The sequence below is a fragment of the Vicia villosa genome, linkage group LG3, assembly GCF_029867415.1.
Source record: "Vicia villosa cultivar HV-30 ecotype Madison, WI linkage group LG3, Vvil1.0, whole genome shotgun sequence".
Lineage (NCBI taxonomy): Eukaryota > Viridiplantae > Streptophyta > Magnoliopsida > Fabales > Fabaceae > Vicia > Vicia villosa.
Window position 1 is genome coordinate 131,870,623 of NC_081182.1, and position 18,117 is coordinate 131,888,739.

At 34.8% G+C, this 18,117-nt stretch overlaps 1 protein-coding gene across 1 annotated transcript; it reads left to right on the forward strand.

Annotated features, from left to right (window-relative positions):
* The first annotated feature begins 833 nt into the window (after positions 1 to 833).
* Positions 834 to 4,401, forward strand: LOC131656668 (uncharacterized). The gene is made up of 9 exons (XM_058926316.1): positions 834 to 914; positions 1,006 to 1,044; positions 1,136 to 1,621; positions 1,793 to 1,942; positions 2,113 to 2,196; positions 2,481 to 2,600; positions 2,748 to 2,918; positions 3,008 to 3,459; positions 3,748 to 4,401. Exons 1-9 carry the CDS (start codon positions 860 to 862, stop codon positions 4,360 to 4,362), a joined length of 2,172 nt encoding a protein of 723 aa, XP_058782299.1. The 5' UTR covers positions 834 to 859; the 3' UTR covers positions 4,363 to 4,401.
* Positions 4,402 to 18,117: the final 13,716 nt, after the last annotated feature.

The following is an 18,117-nucleotide window of genomic DNA, read 5'->3' on the forward strand; positions in this document are numbered from 1 at the left end:
GGTATTCAATACAGTATTAATAAACAAGAAAATTAGAGATATTCATCGACTTGCATTTGGTATTTAAACGATATTGCTACCTGTAATAATTTGTATACTTTTTTTCCATAAAGTTTGAAACTATAGAATTTGATTTTTAATTGGTATTAAAGATATGTTTTTGTATCTACTAAATTACTAAATTTAATTTTTAGTTCTTGTAGAATGACTAAACGTCTTGCAAAAATAATTTTATAAGAATTAAAATATGAATTTTTTTAATAGAGATTAAAAATCAAATTTAAAATATTTACGGGGACTAAAAACATATTTAACAGAATATGAAATGTCTCGCTCATGCATACGATAAGAAGCAAAATTGAAGAGAGGAAGTAAATTTTACTATATGCCTTGAAAAATGAAAATTAAAGTTGAACATACACATTCGTTTTTAACTAATTATGGTGCGGAAGTATCAGGTTGGTAGCTTAATTTGAAAAAGTAAAAAACGAAAAAACATGCCGCATTTAGTTTGAATTTAATATTAGAAATAGCAACGAGTCCGTATGTATTCCATTTCAGATATTAGAAGCCTTATATTAGGCTAAAGTAAAAAAAGAAGGCAGCTTTTACTTTAGACCAACCTAAATATACTAGAAGCCTTATATTATATGTTTCTTACACACTTGAAAAGCTGCAAAGTTGAAGAAAGGAATAAAAATATTACTAACTTAGGGACACTCCAAATGTGAAACTCGTGTATGCTCAATGTTTTTCCTAAGTATCATATTCATTTTTTTTCTTATATAAGAGAATTACACTTTCACTTGTACATTGCAGCAACACTACCTACTTTCATTCTGCATTTCAATCTTTAAGAATGGCACATAATATGCCCTCTCTAAGCGAAGCTCAATTTTCTCCTGCTGAAGAACGTAAGTCTACACTTTCCTTATATATTGACATTCAATAGCTTTTCCACATTTTGTGATTAATTAACGCATGTTGCAAAATGAATATATGTAGGTGTGGAGTTAAGTCCGCCAGAATTGAATGATGACGAAGGTATGTCTAAACTTTCCTTATATATTGATACTCAATTGCTTCTCCATATTTTGTCTTTAATTAACGCAATTTGCAAAATGAAATTATGTAGTTAAGGAGTTTCGAAATCTAGTAATGCAACACAAATGGAAAGATGTAATTGAGAAATACAGACAAAGTATTGACTATCACATCATAAATATTATCGGAAGAGGAACAGCATTACACATGGCAGTAAACATGGCAGTAAACAATGAAAACAAAAAGGTGGTGAAAGATCTTGTAAAAGCAATAATAGCACTTCATAATGAAGAGAGTTTGAAAATACAGAATGAAAGAGGTGCCACTCCTCTTCACCTTGCAGCATATAAAGGGTTCACTGATTTATGTGAAGTTATAATTGGAAAAAAAGGTGAAAGGATAGAATTGATTAAAGAGGAAAATGGTGATGGAGAAACTCCACTTTTTTGGGCTGTCCTTGGACATAAAAAATTAGTGTTTGTTTACCTACAACAGTTTCATCCACTTGATCTCAATATTGTTATCAATAAAAATAAAACTAGCATCCTTCATGTTGCCATTCAGAGAGAAATGTTTGGTAAGTTTTTTTTATCTCTTTATTTATTTATTCATCTTTTCTTTCTTTTTTTTCATATTATTAGACTTTCTTTTAACAAATTAAATCTCAGTGAAATAAAAACATTATCGAACATTACATCTTGTCAATAATAATAATAATAATAATAATTTAAGTTTCTTGTGCTAACAGATTTGGCAAATATAATAATGTATTTCTACCAAAAACTTATCGCTATGAAGGACAAATATGGCACCCTTCCTCTAGAAATTCTTGCTACTAGGTCATCAGTCTTCCAGGCTAGATATAAGCTATCATGGTGGAAGAAAATTTTATATTACTGTAAGTGACAATTACTTATGGATATTATAAAAAAATATATTTAAAATTCATTTTCTTTGGAAAAATGAGATAGCTTGGAAGTCCAAATGTCATTTTCATGAATTATTTTAACTATAATATCTAATGTCATGAAAAAAAACAATTAATGTTTAAAAATTTTGGTGTCAAAGGTTTTCCTGTAAGCCTCGACGATGCAAAAATTACGATGAAATTGTATCCACGGGAGAATGTAGCTCAAGAAAACACAAAGAATGGTATGTTTCCGATGAATAGACCTTATAATCACTTTTCCACTATTAACTATAAATAGTAGTCACGTTTCCTTTGCAAATATTATTGACACAAATTATTTATAACAATATTGTTGAAGTTATTTTACAGTTTTATTTTATGTTATAATAAAATAAGTTAGATTTATGATCAGTTATAATTAGGTGTAACCATTTGTTTTGGATCGAGCTAAGTTAAATTCATTTTCTCTTCATTTTTATGAGAATTTTATTCAACAAAAATAACAAAAGAATTGTCTTTAGTGCAGAGGGAGAAAGGCATTGTTATTTAAATATGCCTTTTTACACTGTTGAAGACTTAGAAGAAGCATACAAAATACCAAATTCTCAAGACTCTTTATTTGGATGGTCAATCCCGTCACTATTTCGTATGTATATTCAACGCTTCTAACTTTAATTTTACATGCTTTGATTTCCGTTTACATTTATAATACACGTTGATTTAGATGTTGCATTTATAAGTTAGTTTCCATAACTTGATCAATAAGTGCTCTTTTGCTTACTTATTTTTGCAGACTTTGAGGAAATAAAGATTATTAAGAAGAAACTCATTTATGGTAATAAGCTCTTGCATGAATTTATGAAAATACCTATTGATTCATACGTGGGTGGTGAGGATGATCCGCTAATTTTCACAGAAGATGATCGCGAAGAGTTTCAAATAATCCGAGAGAGACTCTTAGGAGGTAAATAATACTAAGTACAAAAATTTAATCAAGATAACTATATAATTAAAATGTAAAGAATGAAATGATCGTTATTTCAATATTTGCAGATGATACCTCAATGCAAGAGACACCAGAAAATGAAAAAATGGAAAATTCACAAAATAATGATAGACAAGATACAACATTTTCGACATTAGCAATTACATATGATAAGAAAGTGAAAAGTGATGTAATGGACAGAGCATATTTGATTGCAGCATGTCATGGAATAGTTGACATGATGATTGTGCTTGAATCAAATATTACTAGTGTGATCGATGACACTAACTCAAAAAATGAAAATGCATTGCTATTGGCAGTAAAGAATAGGCAACCGCATGTTATTCAACATTTCCTGGAGAGATCACCTAAAGGAGTATTTGATAACCTAAGTCAACAAATTGATAAAAGTGAAAATACCATGTTACACTTGGCAGCATATACCTCACCCGGGGGAGAAAATATTTGGAGGATATCTGGTGTTGCCATGCAATTGATGTTGGACATTAAGTGGTATAAGGTATGTTTATAGTTTAATCAGGTTCTATGAAAGTGTGTAAAGTGGTCTACAACATAGAACTCTAAATTTTCCATGGTTAAGTTGTTGTTAAGTATCGTCTGATATAATTTTTCACAGTTAAATAATAGTTATATAGGATCTCTTGTTGTTTTGTGACAATTGAATTGTGGCTAACCTATATAGAATTTTCAAAAACTTAAGAGAGTTATGAGTTTAATTATTACTTATCACTCTATCTTTATTCGTCACATTTTTTAAGTTGCATTAATATATATTTTTTTGGTGTAGTACATAAAAGGAATAGTACCAAAGCATTTCCAAAATAGAGGTAACAAAGAAGGAAAAACCCCGAGTGAGATATTTAAGGAAAACCACCAAGAAATTCTAAAAAGAAGTGTTGAATGGTTGAAAGGTACATCAGAGTCATGCTCTGTTGTAGCAGCTCTCATTGTCGGTGTTTCCTTTGCGACATCAGGCAGTGTACCTGGTGGCTATCAGCAAACAGGAGAACCAATATTACAAGGACAACCTGCATTTGAAGGATTCTCTATATCTTCATTAATTGGACTTTACTTCTCTGGAATATCACTCATCATGTTCCTTTCTATACTCACTTTTCGAAAAGAAATTGAAGATTTTCGTATAAAATTGCCAATAAAGCTTTTTTTTGGCTTGAGTTCTCTCTTTGTATCCATTGTTGCTATGTTTGTTTCTTTTTGTTCCGGACATTTCTTTGTGCTTACAGATAAATATCCAAAGGGGGGTATCTTGTTCTATTTATATATTTTAATTTGCTTGCCCGTCGTATTCTACGCAGCTGTTGAGTTTCTGTTATTCAATGATCTTGTTACTGTTATTTTGAAGAAGGTTCCACCACCAAGTGTTAAGGGTGTTCATCTATAGAAGTGTTTGTTATTTTGTTTTTCTATGTGAATTGATACTAATGAGTTTGGTTTGTAATTGATAATTGTGATTTTTTATGTTATGAGTATTGGTGTGAATGTAGTGTGATTTTACTAATTTCTATTAATATAAGAGCATCTCCAATGGTGCAACTCATTTTTGGGTTTTTTGTGGGACCCATTAAACTACATCATCTTAAAATAACTCATTCAATTTCTACTCCAATGGTACAATTTTAAAGAACTCATATTGGTCCCACAATTTTACTTTGTATATTAAATTTCATTGGAACATTGAGTAACAGCTAAAAAGTTTATTATTATTTTAATAAAAGAACCATTGCTTTGCACTTGCACGGTCCGCTTACGTGTAGGAATTTAATTTTCGATGTTTTAGACACCTGGCGTACGGCACCCATTAAAAAGGCCGTTGGAGATGGCCTAAGGTGTGATAAAGATGATACGATTTTACTTTTTGTGAAACTGTGATGTATGATAAGGGTCATATGAATTTCCAACTTCTTCTCATCCCATTTCCCATACATTATAGATAGTATTAAAAAGTTTGTGCAATCTTATGATTTTATTAATGAGTAGTTATTAAAAGAAATATTAAATTAATTGTTATATAAAGTACTGGTAGAGAATTAAGATATAATCTCTTCTAAAGTGATTTAAAACATCAACTTATTATTTTAAAGTGAATAGTATAAAAATAAAAATACTATAAAAATATAGGTAAAATTGTTTTAAGATAAAATATTTTTATGCATTTTTACGTAATTTTTTGATATAACTATTTTCTACTAAATATTACAATTTCAATTTATTAGAAAAAAACCCATCTTTCATTTAATGCTTCCGTAACAAACATTCACTTCTAAACAGATGACATTCACCAGGATTGAAAATCAGATTTATTATATATGCTTCAGTCACGCTTGATTGATACCCTTAAAATTAAATAGGCAAAATATCCTTTTTGTCCCTTAACTATACCTCAAGGTCCATTCTGGTCTTTTATTTCTAAAAAGTGTTAAAGTTGTCTTTTAATTGTTCAAAAAAGACCATGTTTGTCCTTTCTGTCAGCTCCATTAGGCAAAGTCTGTTAAAAGTCTATGTGGCAGTGACATGTGGATCTGACCAAGTACTATGACAGATTTTGCGTCGAAAAAACGGACGCTAAAGCTATTTCTGGATTTTAATTATTTTTGTTCATCTTCCTCCCCTAATTTTTCCTTATAAAAAACCCAAAAATTTAAAGATAACAAAAAAAAGCCTAAAATTTCTTAATCAAAATACAAAAATCAGAGAGAGATCTCACACTGCTGGAAGGGAGACGGTTCCTGAAACGCCGGGGAAGAATGGGTACAACGATTCGCATATTGAGGAAGAGGAGGGGATTAACGACCATAACGTTGTTCTCAAATGTGTTGAAATCCAGAACGCTATTTCTAAAGGTTTATTTTTCTGACTCTTATTGTCTCTCATAGTGTTTTATTTTTTGGGATTTTTAGATCTACCTTAGAAAAAAAATATTTTTTTAGTTTTTCCTCAATTTCTTTTTGAAAAAAGTGATCTTTGAAGCTGAAATTTCTGGATTTGTGTGGATTTGAATTTTGTGAGCTAGATCTCGTTACCAAAAAAGTTATTTTTTTTTGTTTCTTTTCATATGAAATACTATAGATTATTTAACGTGTTAAGATTGTCTAGAGCATCATTTAAACAGTTCTTGGTTTATTAATTATTATAAGTTGGTGTTGGTTATTGAATTTGGACCCACATATCAAATCTGTTGTTTGCTGAACGTGATGATGAACATGATGTTGGATGGTTCGGTGGTGATGATGATGACGAACTCAGTGTTTGTTCGTTGTTGTTGTTTGAAATTTTGAATAAACAGTGTGAGATCTCTTTGATTTTTGTATTTTGATTAAGAAATTTTGGGTTTTTGTTGTATCCTTAAATTTTTGGGTTTTTTTAAGGAAAAATTTGGAGAAGAAGATGAACAAAAATAATTAAAATCTAGAAATAGCTTTAGCGTCTGTTTTTCAGACGCTAAATCCGTCACAGTATTTGGTCAGATCCACATGTCACTGCCACGTAGACTTTTAACAGACTTTGACTAACAGAGCTGACAAAAAGGACTAACGTGATCCTTTAATTTTTGAACAATTAAAGGACTACTTTAACACTTTTTAGAGATAAGGGAGCAGAATGGACCTTGGGGTATAGTTAAGGGACCAAAAATATATGTTGCCAATTAAATACTATATGCAGAGCCGTCTCAAACAATTTGGAGGCCCGATTCTAATATCTAATAAAAAATCCATGATAAACAAATTAAAAATTTCTACATGAACATTAACAACTTTAAGGTTTTCAACAAGAAAAATTATGAATTTTATCAAGAGTTTTTGTTTGAAATTAAATTAACTTACTAATTTTTTTTATGTTTTTCATATTCAAAATAAAATTTTTTAATCTTAAGAGGAAATTTAAGAGTCGTTAATGAAGAATGGAATGAAAAAAAATTAAGACCTAAGTTTTTTGTTTTTTTTATCAAATTCGTAGCATTGACATTTAAATTGGATAGACAATATTAAAGTTTAACCAATAAATACACTTTAGAGATAATTAACAATTACCAAATACAACTACAATTAAAAATTAACAATAAAAAGGAAGAAAATAATAATTAAAAGTAAATTTATAAAATAGAAACAATAAAAAATTACATTATAAGGTTTCAAAATAATAAAAATATAATAATAAAAATATAATATTAAAAAATATAAAAGACCAATATTTCACGAGTACCTTTATATTTTAGTGAAATTATGAAAATCCATCTTAAATATTCAATTTTAAAACATATTAATAAATTAAGTTTGAATAAGGTATGAGATATTAATTAATTGATGAGAATGGAAATAATTAAAATATTAAATGATATTCATAAAATTATAAAATAATCATTACAATTCACCATTCTTATACATATGTATATTTCTAATAATAAGAATTAATTATATTTGAAAGAAAAACCATAAAGTGAAAGTGTATATGCTTTTAGTTATTGGTTGAATTTGTTATACAGCTATATTATTTTCGATGTGGGACTCAAGTTTTATTTAGAATCATTTTAACTTATGAGTTGCAGAAAAACACATCTTACAACAAGTAACAACAGTAGCACAAGTGAACTCTTCGTTTGTTTCACTTCATGTTTATCCTCTTCATCCATGAAGCTTTCACTTATCAGTTTGCTGTCTGTCATCAAAATGACTAGTTATGCTTGGGAGAGGGAATTGTTTTGGAGGTAATCTATATATCTGTTTATCTATCTGTCTGTTTTATATATCGGTGTGTCTGATATTAACAATCATTGTAAACACTATATCATTCACGTGCTGCTAGTGCAGATTTCTTTGGTGCATTGAGGGCTAGAGTGTATGACGACGAAGTGAGGAAGTGGATTTCGGGGATAGGTGTTGATGCAATTGGAAAGAGGCTTGTGAACTCAAAGGAAGGACCACCACAATTTGACCAGCCTAAGATGACCCTAGAAAAGCTGTTGGAATATGGTGGCATGCTTGTCCAAGAACAAGAGAATGTAAAATTTGCAGTGAGTTTCCACTTCCTTTGACTTTCAATAAAATTTCTAAAATAGTATTCCCAAATAGTCAAACATATACATATCAGTATGTTACTTAACTTACAAATTCATGAATTAATTGTGTCACTTAGAAAAATACAGACAAGCAAGTGGCAACTTTCTATGCTGAGTTGATGTTGACTCTTGACTCATATTGATTATTTAATTATTCTTGAAACACCTGTTTAAAGCATGCCAAGCAAGGTTCCATTATATAAAAAAACAAGAATAAAGAAAGAATCGCTTGACATCACATACTATCCATATTCAACTGTTAATAGAAAAACAAATAAAGTAATATGTGGAAGCAAGCTTCTAGCCTCAAATTACATACAATCTTACTCTCAGCAATGGCTTGGGGATGGTACCTTTTCGTGTTGTGTAGGGTAGCCTGAGGTGTTTCACTCTTCAGATTAAATTTTTGTAGTGATAAGGTTTACCTGCAATGCAGATTGTGAAAAGTTGGGTTGGTATGTAGCTTAGTCCCACATCGTTTGCTATAAAACCAGAATTAGTCTTTATATACCAACTAGATATGTTAACATATGAGTTAAAAATAACATGAGAGAAATGGGTATTTGGCAATTATTGAGGCTTCCATGTCATCAAGTAGCTTTTGCCACATCACCAATTAAATCAAAGCCGAGTCAGCAAATAAGGTAAAAGGGTGTGGTAAATCCAAGATATAATGACGGGGGGCTTAATATATTAAACCCTATAATATATTTTTATGCATTTTTATGTAATTTATTTATATAATTATTTTCTACTAAATATTACAATTTCAATTTGTTAGTAAAAACCCAACTTTCATTTTATGCTTCAGTAACAAACATTCACTACTAAAAAGATCATTCACCAGGGTTGAAAACTGAGATTTATTATATGTATTCTTCAATGACGCCTGATTGATACCCCACTATAAAAAACGTGTTCTCCTGCGACATATATTAGCGGCGTGTTTTACACGTCACAGGTTGCGACATGTTACCCACGTCACAACAAACTTTTATATTAAAAAAATCAGTCCAACGTTATAATCAGACTTGTCAGAGGGTTTTTTTTTTAAACAGTTGCGACGTGTGAGTCACGTCGCTACTACAAAGTAAAAAAATAAAAAAAATACAAACTTTAACGTTGTAGCTGGAGGGAGATTTGAAATTTTTTTAAATTTTGTAGCGACGTTATCCCCACGTCGCAACCTTTTACTTGGGAAAATAACTCGGCCACTTGTACAGATGTGGCAGAGTATGTAATAATTGTTATGACCGTTTGAGTGTAGCGACGTGTAAACCACGTGGCAAAGTTGCGACGTGATGTTAACGTCGCTGATGTGTTAATTAATACACGCAATTTTCTTCTTCCCCTTTACCATTTCAGGCGCATTTTCTTCTTCTTGTTCTCTGCAACTCTCTTCAAAATCCCCCATTTCCTATGTAACACCTCGTTAATTCTTGTTTATTAATTTAATTAAACTTTTAATTAAATTATTAGAATTAATAATTGTTGGGAATTATTTGGAAAATGACGAAATATTGGCATTGGGCTTAGTGTGGTAGTTAGTAGAGGGGGGGGGTGTTAACTGTGTAAGCCTATTAAGATATTTTATTTTTTCATAAAAATAAAGGAAATTGGGGAAAAGAGAAGGTTAGAGGCAAAAGGACAGAAGTCTGAGAACTGAAGAGTACGTGAAAGAAAGAAGAGCCAAAGAAGAGGAAGACCTTCGAAGATTCGACTCTGAGGTAAGGGGGGATTCTTTGGGTTAGTAAACCTTATGTGATTGTAGGTAGTAGGATTGATTAGGATTGTCGTTTAGTTCAATCGTACGTGTCGGGTTTGGGAACTTTTGTTAGGTTTTGATGAATCCGTATAATTTAGCATGATTTTGATAATAACAATGATATATGTTGTTATTGGATGTTTAAAACTTGTTTGGAATGTGTTATAGTGTGTAAATTGATGATGTTTGTGGGTTATGTTCGTGTGTGAATGAATTGGGGAAATGGGATAGGGTATTTTGCTGTCAAAATGGTGAATTTGGCTGTGCAGGTACGTAGGAACCGGTTCCCGTGTGGGAGGAACCGGTTTCCCCTTATAAAAACAGAGGCGTGAGAATTCTAGGTTGTTGGGAACCGGTTCCCAGATAGGGACAACCCGGTTCCCCATAGTAAAAATCAGAGACGAGTTTTGGGAAGTAGTCAGGAACCGGTTCCCACATAGGGACGAACCGGGTTCTGCTGTATATTTTTGAAAAATGTTTTTATTTTAAAAACCCATAACTTTTGATCCGAGTATCTGATTTATGTGCCGTTTTGGGCGCTACGAAGCTAATTAGATGCTTTATTTGATAAAGTGATAAAATGGGCAGTGGCCAACTTTATTTTTACTTATTCGAGTTAATTGTTGATGAATTGAATTATGGCATATGTATATATGCCAGTATATATGATTATTGGGGCATGTAAATGTGTTGAGGATGATTGATGATTGTAAATATTAATATGCTGTCCATGTTAATATGTTGTTGTGGTATGCGGATGTAAATGATTGAATGATGCTTAGACATGTACATACTTGTTGTGACGTGATTGGTAAGAGGAATAAGACGATGTTAAGCATCAGATCGGTGATGATATAAGTATGTGATATGTGTGCATTCATTCATAAATCATTTACATTGGACTCGTTGATGAGCGGATCCTTGGTGGCTAATTCCCATTGTGCGGAGATTAGCAAGCAGTCATCGTATGCCCATGTGGGGTGTGAGCGATGAGGTTAGTCGTGTGCCCATGTGGGGTGTGAGCGACTTAAAGGGCAGTATCGAAGAGAGAAGTCCTGTGAATGTGATTCACGAATTTTGGTACCACATGCATTAGTGTCAGTCCATTCATTGTATTATAGCCTGATATAGCTGAATGTTTGTGTGATGTGATAGATGATACTTATGTATTGATGCTTGCTTGTTGTAATAATTCCGACTACATGTCTGGTTGAGTGGATGATAATTGCTATGAAATTTGATTGCTTATGACTGCATAATGCTTATTAATTCGAATGAAACTCACCCTTACTTTGATGATTTCATATTAAGGAGTAGCGGCTTCTTGATTGGGTGAGGATAGCTCATAGGCTAGTCCGTAGTTCGTGTCGAGTCATGATCTGATTGTAACACTGGGATCGATAGTCTTAGAGTTACTTGAGATACACTGTTTTGCCGTTATTGATTTATGTACCGTTGTTTTATTGGAGATGTTTGATAACGCTGTTGGATGGATTTTCCGCTGTGCTAAATACATGTTTCGATAAATTTGGATTATTCCTAATAAAGCATGACAAATGACTTAAAGTTTTACTTATTTTATTAATTGTAACATCCTGGTTGTATAAGCACTCTGATCTTTATTATAATTTCTGCGGAGGTTTAGAAGGGTGTTACAATAGTGGTATCAGAGCATAGTCGGTCGTTAGAGTCAGAGTCTTAGTGTCAGTATTCCCTTGTATGCGACTAGTGTGAGGTAAACACTGTCGATACTTTTATCCTAACGAGATTGTTTTGTGATTTAGCAGAACAATGGCTGGAAGAGGTGGAAGGAACGATGAAGCTATTGCAGAGGCTCTGGGCATGATTGCTGGTGTACTGGGAGGAAATGCTAATGGAGCTGCGATTGGTGCTGACCGGCAGTTGAACAGCTTTCAGAGGAACAACCCTCCACTGTTCAAAGGCACCCATGACCCTGATGGTGCTCAGAAATGGTTGAAAGAGATCGAGAGGATCTTCCGAGTGATCGATTGTGCAGAAAATCTGAAGGTGAGGTACGATACTCACATGCTATCAGAAGAAGCTGATGAGTGGTGGGTTACTACTAGGACTGAATTGGATTCTGATGGGATCGCGATCACTTGGGCCATATTCAAGAGGGAATTTCTGAGGAAGTACTTTCCTGAAGATGTGTGGGGAAGGAAGGAAATCGAGTTCTTGGAGCTGAAACAGGGTAGTATGTGTTAGCTGAAGATTTCGTTTTGCAAATATGATCCTTCGAAGGTTGAAGACTCGAAGGAGGATGGTTCCTGATGACCGTCTTTGAAGATAAAATGGCTCCTGATGGCCATGTTTCGAGGATGAAGAATTTTTAAAGTCATAACGGAGATAGTGAATGTTGAAGCTAGTAGGAGTGTATATCTTCGAGACTTAGACAAATTTTACAAAATATGTTAAGTACTGATACTTAGCGTGTTTTTCGTTGTATTTTAAGGTTAAGTTATATTGCCACGCGTCGAAGGAGGATTAAGGCGGGAGGATTTGAAATTCGAAGAAGTTTTCATAACTGTCCAGAGACAGATGGCTTTCCGAGGATTCTCATGAGAAACGTGGCATTAGATTAGCGTAGGACCGTTAAGGTCGAAACTAGTATAAATAAGGGTTCTAATGTTAGGATTCAGTGTGTTCATTTTGTACAAATCACTCACATATTACTCAAGTATCAAGTGTTAAGAGAAAGAGTTCGCTGAGAAATGTACGTATGACACCACCACCATTTTAATACATGTGTATTTTCCTTTATTTTCAAGTATCTTTCGATATTATTGCATTTCGTTTACATCTTGCCATTTACATTCCTGCACTCTTTATTTTCATGTTATTTATCTTTGAAGTATTTAACATTTCTGCACTTTAAGATTCTTGCACTTTTACAGTTTTTTTTTTATGTTTTATCTTGACTTACCTTTCGCTGGAGTTATATTTACGTGTATAACTAAGTGATTGCTAACCTTTATTATTTCGATTGAGTAATTCTTATTTTCAAGACAAATCATAAACATGGATCGAATAAAAATCTTTTTGACTATGTCCTAGGATCAATCTAGTCGATCCTGCGAGTAACCAAATCATATTTATTATAGTTTGGAAGACTAGCGGTTGTTTACTGGAAATCACCGTAAACAAATTGGCACGCCCAGTGGGACTGTGTCAAGCAGATTGTTTTTAATCAATTGTTTTATTTTGTCTAGACAATATCAAGACCTTGTATGAACCTTAGGAACGGTAAATTAACAAACAGTGCACAACCGATTCCCAAACAATGGTACAACAGGAAAATGGTCGTCACGACCAATGCAGGGGGAGATCAAGATCCCCCACAAGGCTCAGGATCAGGAGCGGCAAATTCTGCGCACGTTTCGACTTCAACTCAAGGAGCGCGGGATACACCGGGTCCAAATGGATCGAGACCCACGGATAGTTCCCAGGCTATACCTGAGAATAATACAGAACCATCAGGGACTATTCCAGTTTCAGTGTCGACTACCGCACCTGCATCTACAAGCGCAAACGAGATACCACTTTTCTCGACAAATGCTGCAAATAACTTATTCAACCCAGGGTCGAACTCTGCGTTCGAATGGAGGCCAAACTACCCATACGGAATGCCATATCCATATGGAACAGGCGTACGAGGGGCAGGACCTACATATACTGCAACTAACAATGTGACGTTTTCGCCAAATGTTGGTTCAGTGGGTCGAAGTGCACAAAATACTGGCTTCTCTGCCCAAATACCCAATTTCACCACAAGTAATCAAGCAGCGTTCCGACAAGAAATGGATGCAAGCAACCATGATATGTTAGGGGTCCTGGCCAAGGAACTGGCTTCAATTTTGAATCCACTAGCAACAAATATTACTAGTACGAATCGAGAGAATGTGGAGATTTTCCAAAAGATATCATCTCAGATGAATCGAATGGCAGATTTCATGGGAGTTCCATACCCTAAACGAAAGGACAAGCAGCCCTTGTATCGAGAAGAAGAACCCATTATGGAACGTATTCAAGATGTGGTCCCTCCGTCTAGGACAACCACTAATAATGTAGTTGCCCCACAAAGAACAGCGGCGATCGAAGGGAACCAAGTAATAGACTTAGAGGCTTCGAATCAAAGAGCTGTTCCTGTTCAACAGGAGATGGAGGAAGTAAGACCCAGATTAAGGATAGTGGGTAGGAACGAACACCCAGATGAAATCGTTCAGAGAGTCAGAAGAGAAAATCTGGCTACGGAAAATAACTTAACTGCCATGATAGAAAGGGTTATGGCCAATAATGGCCTTAGTATTGGACTTCGACGTCCAAATTATACATCCCCCATATCAGATTATGTCATGCAGACAGAGTTGCCTAGAGGCACTAAAGTACCCAAGTTCACAAAGTTTTCAGGCGAAACTAGCGAGTCAACTGTGGAACATATTGCCAGATACCTGACAGAAGCAGGAGACTTAGCAGGGAACGAAGATTTAAGGATCAAATATTTCCCTAGTTCGCTAACAAAGAATGCTTTTATTTGGTTCACTACTTTACCACCAAATTCGATAGATGCTTGGGCACACTTAGAAAGGTTGTTCCACAAACAGTTCTACATGGGCCAAACCAAGATAAGTCTGAAAGAATTGGCCAACATTAAGAGGAAGTTTACAGAACCAATTGATGATTACCTAAATAGGTTCCGACTATTGAAATCAAGGTGTTTCACAACAGTCCCAGAGCATGAATTGGTCGAAATGGCTGCCGGTGGTCTAGATTATTCAATAAGAAAGAAACTATTCATTTGCAGCTATTGCTTCAATGATTTTGATGATGCCGGAGGCTGTTGTGAAATTTGTTGAGCCTCCAGCTGCTGTATCAATCAACTGCTTTGTTTTCATTCTGAGCCCATTGACAAATACTTGCATTTGTTCAGTCTTGTCCATATTATGAGTGGGACATGCTACTAGAATTCTTTTGAATCTTTTGTAGGCATCTCCTAAGGGTTCATACCTCTTCCTTATAAATACAGATGCGGGAAAATACTCATTCAAGAAAGCCTTCTCCATCTCTTCCCATGATGTGATACTACCTGCTGGAAGAGAATAGAACCACTCTTCTGCTTCCTCGGCTAATGTGAACGGGAACATTCTCAGCTTCTTTGCCTCTTCTGTATGCCCTTCAATTTTTAGAGTTGTACTCATGGTCAGAAATCTCTGTAGGTGCTTGTTTGCATCTTCATTAACCTTTCCGGTGAAAGGTTTTCGTTCCAGCTGATTTATTGTACTCGGATGCAGTTGAAAATTTGCCGCATTTACCGGTTGGTTGACAATTGTTAGTCTACCACCCGGTGTGTTCGTAGCACCATAGTCTCCGAGAAGCCTCTCAGGTGGCGGTGGATTCTCGCCCATAACTTCTTCTTCACTTTCAGAATCTGAACCAGAATGAACTGAAATAATCTCTTCTTCAGATTCCAGTTTTTCTCGACGAGCTTGTCCGCGCCTTGCGTGCAAGGTTCTTTCAATTTCTGCGTCAAAAAGAAATTCAGCTGAGGCCTTACCTCGCATAAACAGATTAGACAATTATTAGAATAATACAAAAAAAAATTAAAAATGCAGAAAATAAAATTTTAGTCGCAGAGCAACAAAATTTCAATTGAACTTAAGTTAAAAATCTGTATTTTGGCAATCCCCGGCAACGGCGCCAAAAACTTGATCGGAAAAATAGCAAGTGTACTATGTTTGCCTCTGTAGTAATAATAGGGGAAATTCCCCGAATGTCGATCTCAAGGACTGCGTAGGAAATACAGATTCGTAAAATATAATTCAATTGAACAAAAACTAATGTTTTGGTTTTGGGGAATTTAATCCTTGCAAAGAAAAATAATGAGAAAAATAAAGGAGTTTTATTATCAAATATATGAGATGCTAGGGTGAGTGGTTGATTTGGCATGTAACACTTTCAGAATTAAGATCTTTTCAGCAAGTTCATAATATTCAGTTACCACATCTTTAGGGTGTTTCCTCCTAAGTCCTTAGTGAGGAAACCTTTGGTCTTCCAACCTAAATCCTAAGTCCTTAGGAACCTAAATTGAAACCAAGCTTTTATATAATCAAGATTATGTGGTAATTATAGGGTATCCCTAGTCCTAGGTGATATCTACTATAATCAAATTATGCACAAACCCTAACAACTACAGTCCTGTATTTGTTAGCCATAGATTAATCCTTATTTGACCGATAAAGAAAACAAGAAGAACATTGCATAATTTAACTGAAAATCATAAACCAATGTATTGATGAAATCACAGATTCATCGTTATTACAAAACCAAATCAAGACCACCCCCCTAGCATTGGGGGGTTTAGCCTCTCATAATATTCAAGAAAGACAAAGTAAAGAATTTAGACATTACAAAGATAATTGGGAACTTTGATCTTCAATGGTATGATGCAAAAAAGTCCCAAAATAATTCTCTCAAACTCAACTAAATAGTCTAGGTACCAATCTCAGGCAAATGAAATGTCTAAAGTACCCTCAAGGTGGAGATTTAGTGAAAAAGCCCTAAAATTGGAAGTTTTCACGCTCACAGCAGCACTGGCCGTGCTTGGACGCACGGGCGGCCGTGCTGCTCTTTATTTTTATTTTTGCTCCCAGCCATCCTGTCACGGGCCGTGCGTGGAAGCATGGGCGTCCGTGCGTGGTCCCTGGATTTTGTATGGAGAGTGCCATTCTCCTGACACGGGCCGTGCGTGGAAGCACGTGCGGCCGTGCTGCTCTTTATTTTTATTTTTGCTCCCAGCCATCCTGTCACGGGCCGTGCGTGGAAGCACGGGCGGCCGTGCGTGGTCCCTGGATTTTGTATGGAGAGTGCCATTCTCCTGACACGGGCCGTGCGTGGAAGCACGGGCGGCCGTGTTAGACCCCAGAACCTTGAATTTTCATCTTTCTCTTGCCTCTCCTTCCTTCATAGTTGCTTTGACACTTAAGATGACTTGTTCAAACCTGAAATTCGTACACAACTAACCAAACGGCATAAAAAGCATCTAAATAACTTTAATTAAAAAATAATGCAAAGTAAACATAAAAACAATCAAACATGAAATACTTAAACAAAAACAATAAAACATTGATCAAAGTGTTACCGAATCAACAAATTTAGACCGAATCCATGATAGAAATTAGGTAGAAATGGTGACCGATCAGTTAGCCCAATATCCACTAGAAGAAGTAAATCTCGGAGATGGAGATCAAAGGAGGGTAACATATGTCAGTGCGAAACTAGAGCCAACGCTGAAGTCGAAAGTGGTCGCGTTGCTGAAGGAGAACAAAGATTGCTTTGCATGGGATTACGATGAGATGCCTGGTTTAGGGCGCGATTTGGTCGAATTGAAGTTACCTATAAAGGAAGGAAAAAAGCCCATCAAGCAAACTCCTAGAAGGTTCGCACCAGAAATTCATTCGAAGATTAAAGCAGAAGTCGAAAGACTCCTACGGTGTAAGTTCATCAGAACCACAAGGTATGTCGAATGGATTGCTAATATTGTACCAGTTATTAAAAAGAATGGTTCATTAAGAGTATGCATAGATTTTCGTGATCTAAATGCAGCAACTCCTAAGGATGAATATCCCATGCCTGTGGCAGAAATGTTAGTGGATTCAGCCGCAGGTTTCGAGTATCTAAGTATGTTGGATGGATACTCTGGTTATAATCAGATTTTCATTGCAGAAGAAGATGTGTCTAAAACAGCTTTTCGTTGCCCAGGGGCAATAGGCACCTATGAGTGGGTTGTGATGCCGTTCGGTTTAAAGAATGTTGGGGCAACCTACCAGAGAGCAATGAATTCTATATTTCACGATTTTATAGAAATGTTCATGCAAGTATACATAGATGACATCGTTGTTAAATCTTTCTCAGATTGCGATCATCTAGATCATCTAAGCCAATCATTCGAAAGAATGAGAAAACATGGCTTAAAGATGAATCCCCTCAAATGTGCTTTCTTTGTGCAGGCTGGAGATTTCCTGGGCTTCGTGGTTCATAAAAAGGGGATAGAAATTAATCAAAATAAAACGAAGGCTATTATGGAAACCAAGCCTCCATCCACGAAGAAAGAATTACAGTCCTTGCTGGGGAAGATAAACTTCTTAAGAAGGTTCATCTCTAATTTGAGTGGACGCACACAAGCTTTCTCCCCTCTACTTCGTCTAAGGGAAGGAAAGTTCGAATGGCGTGTCGAACATCAAGAAGCTTTTGATAAAATCAAGCAATACTTGATCCATCCACCAATCTTATCTCCCCCAAAT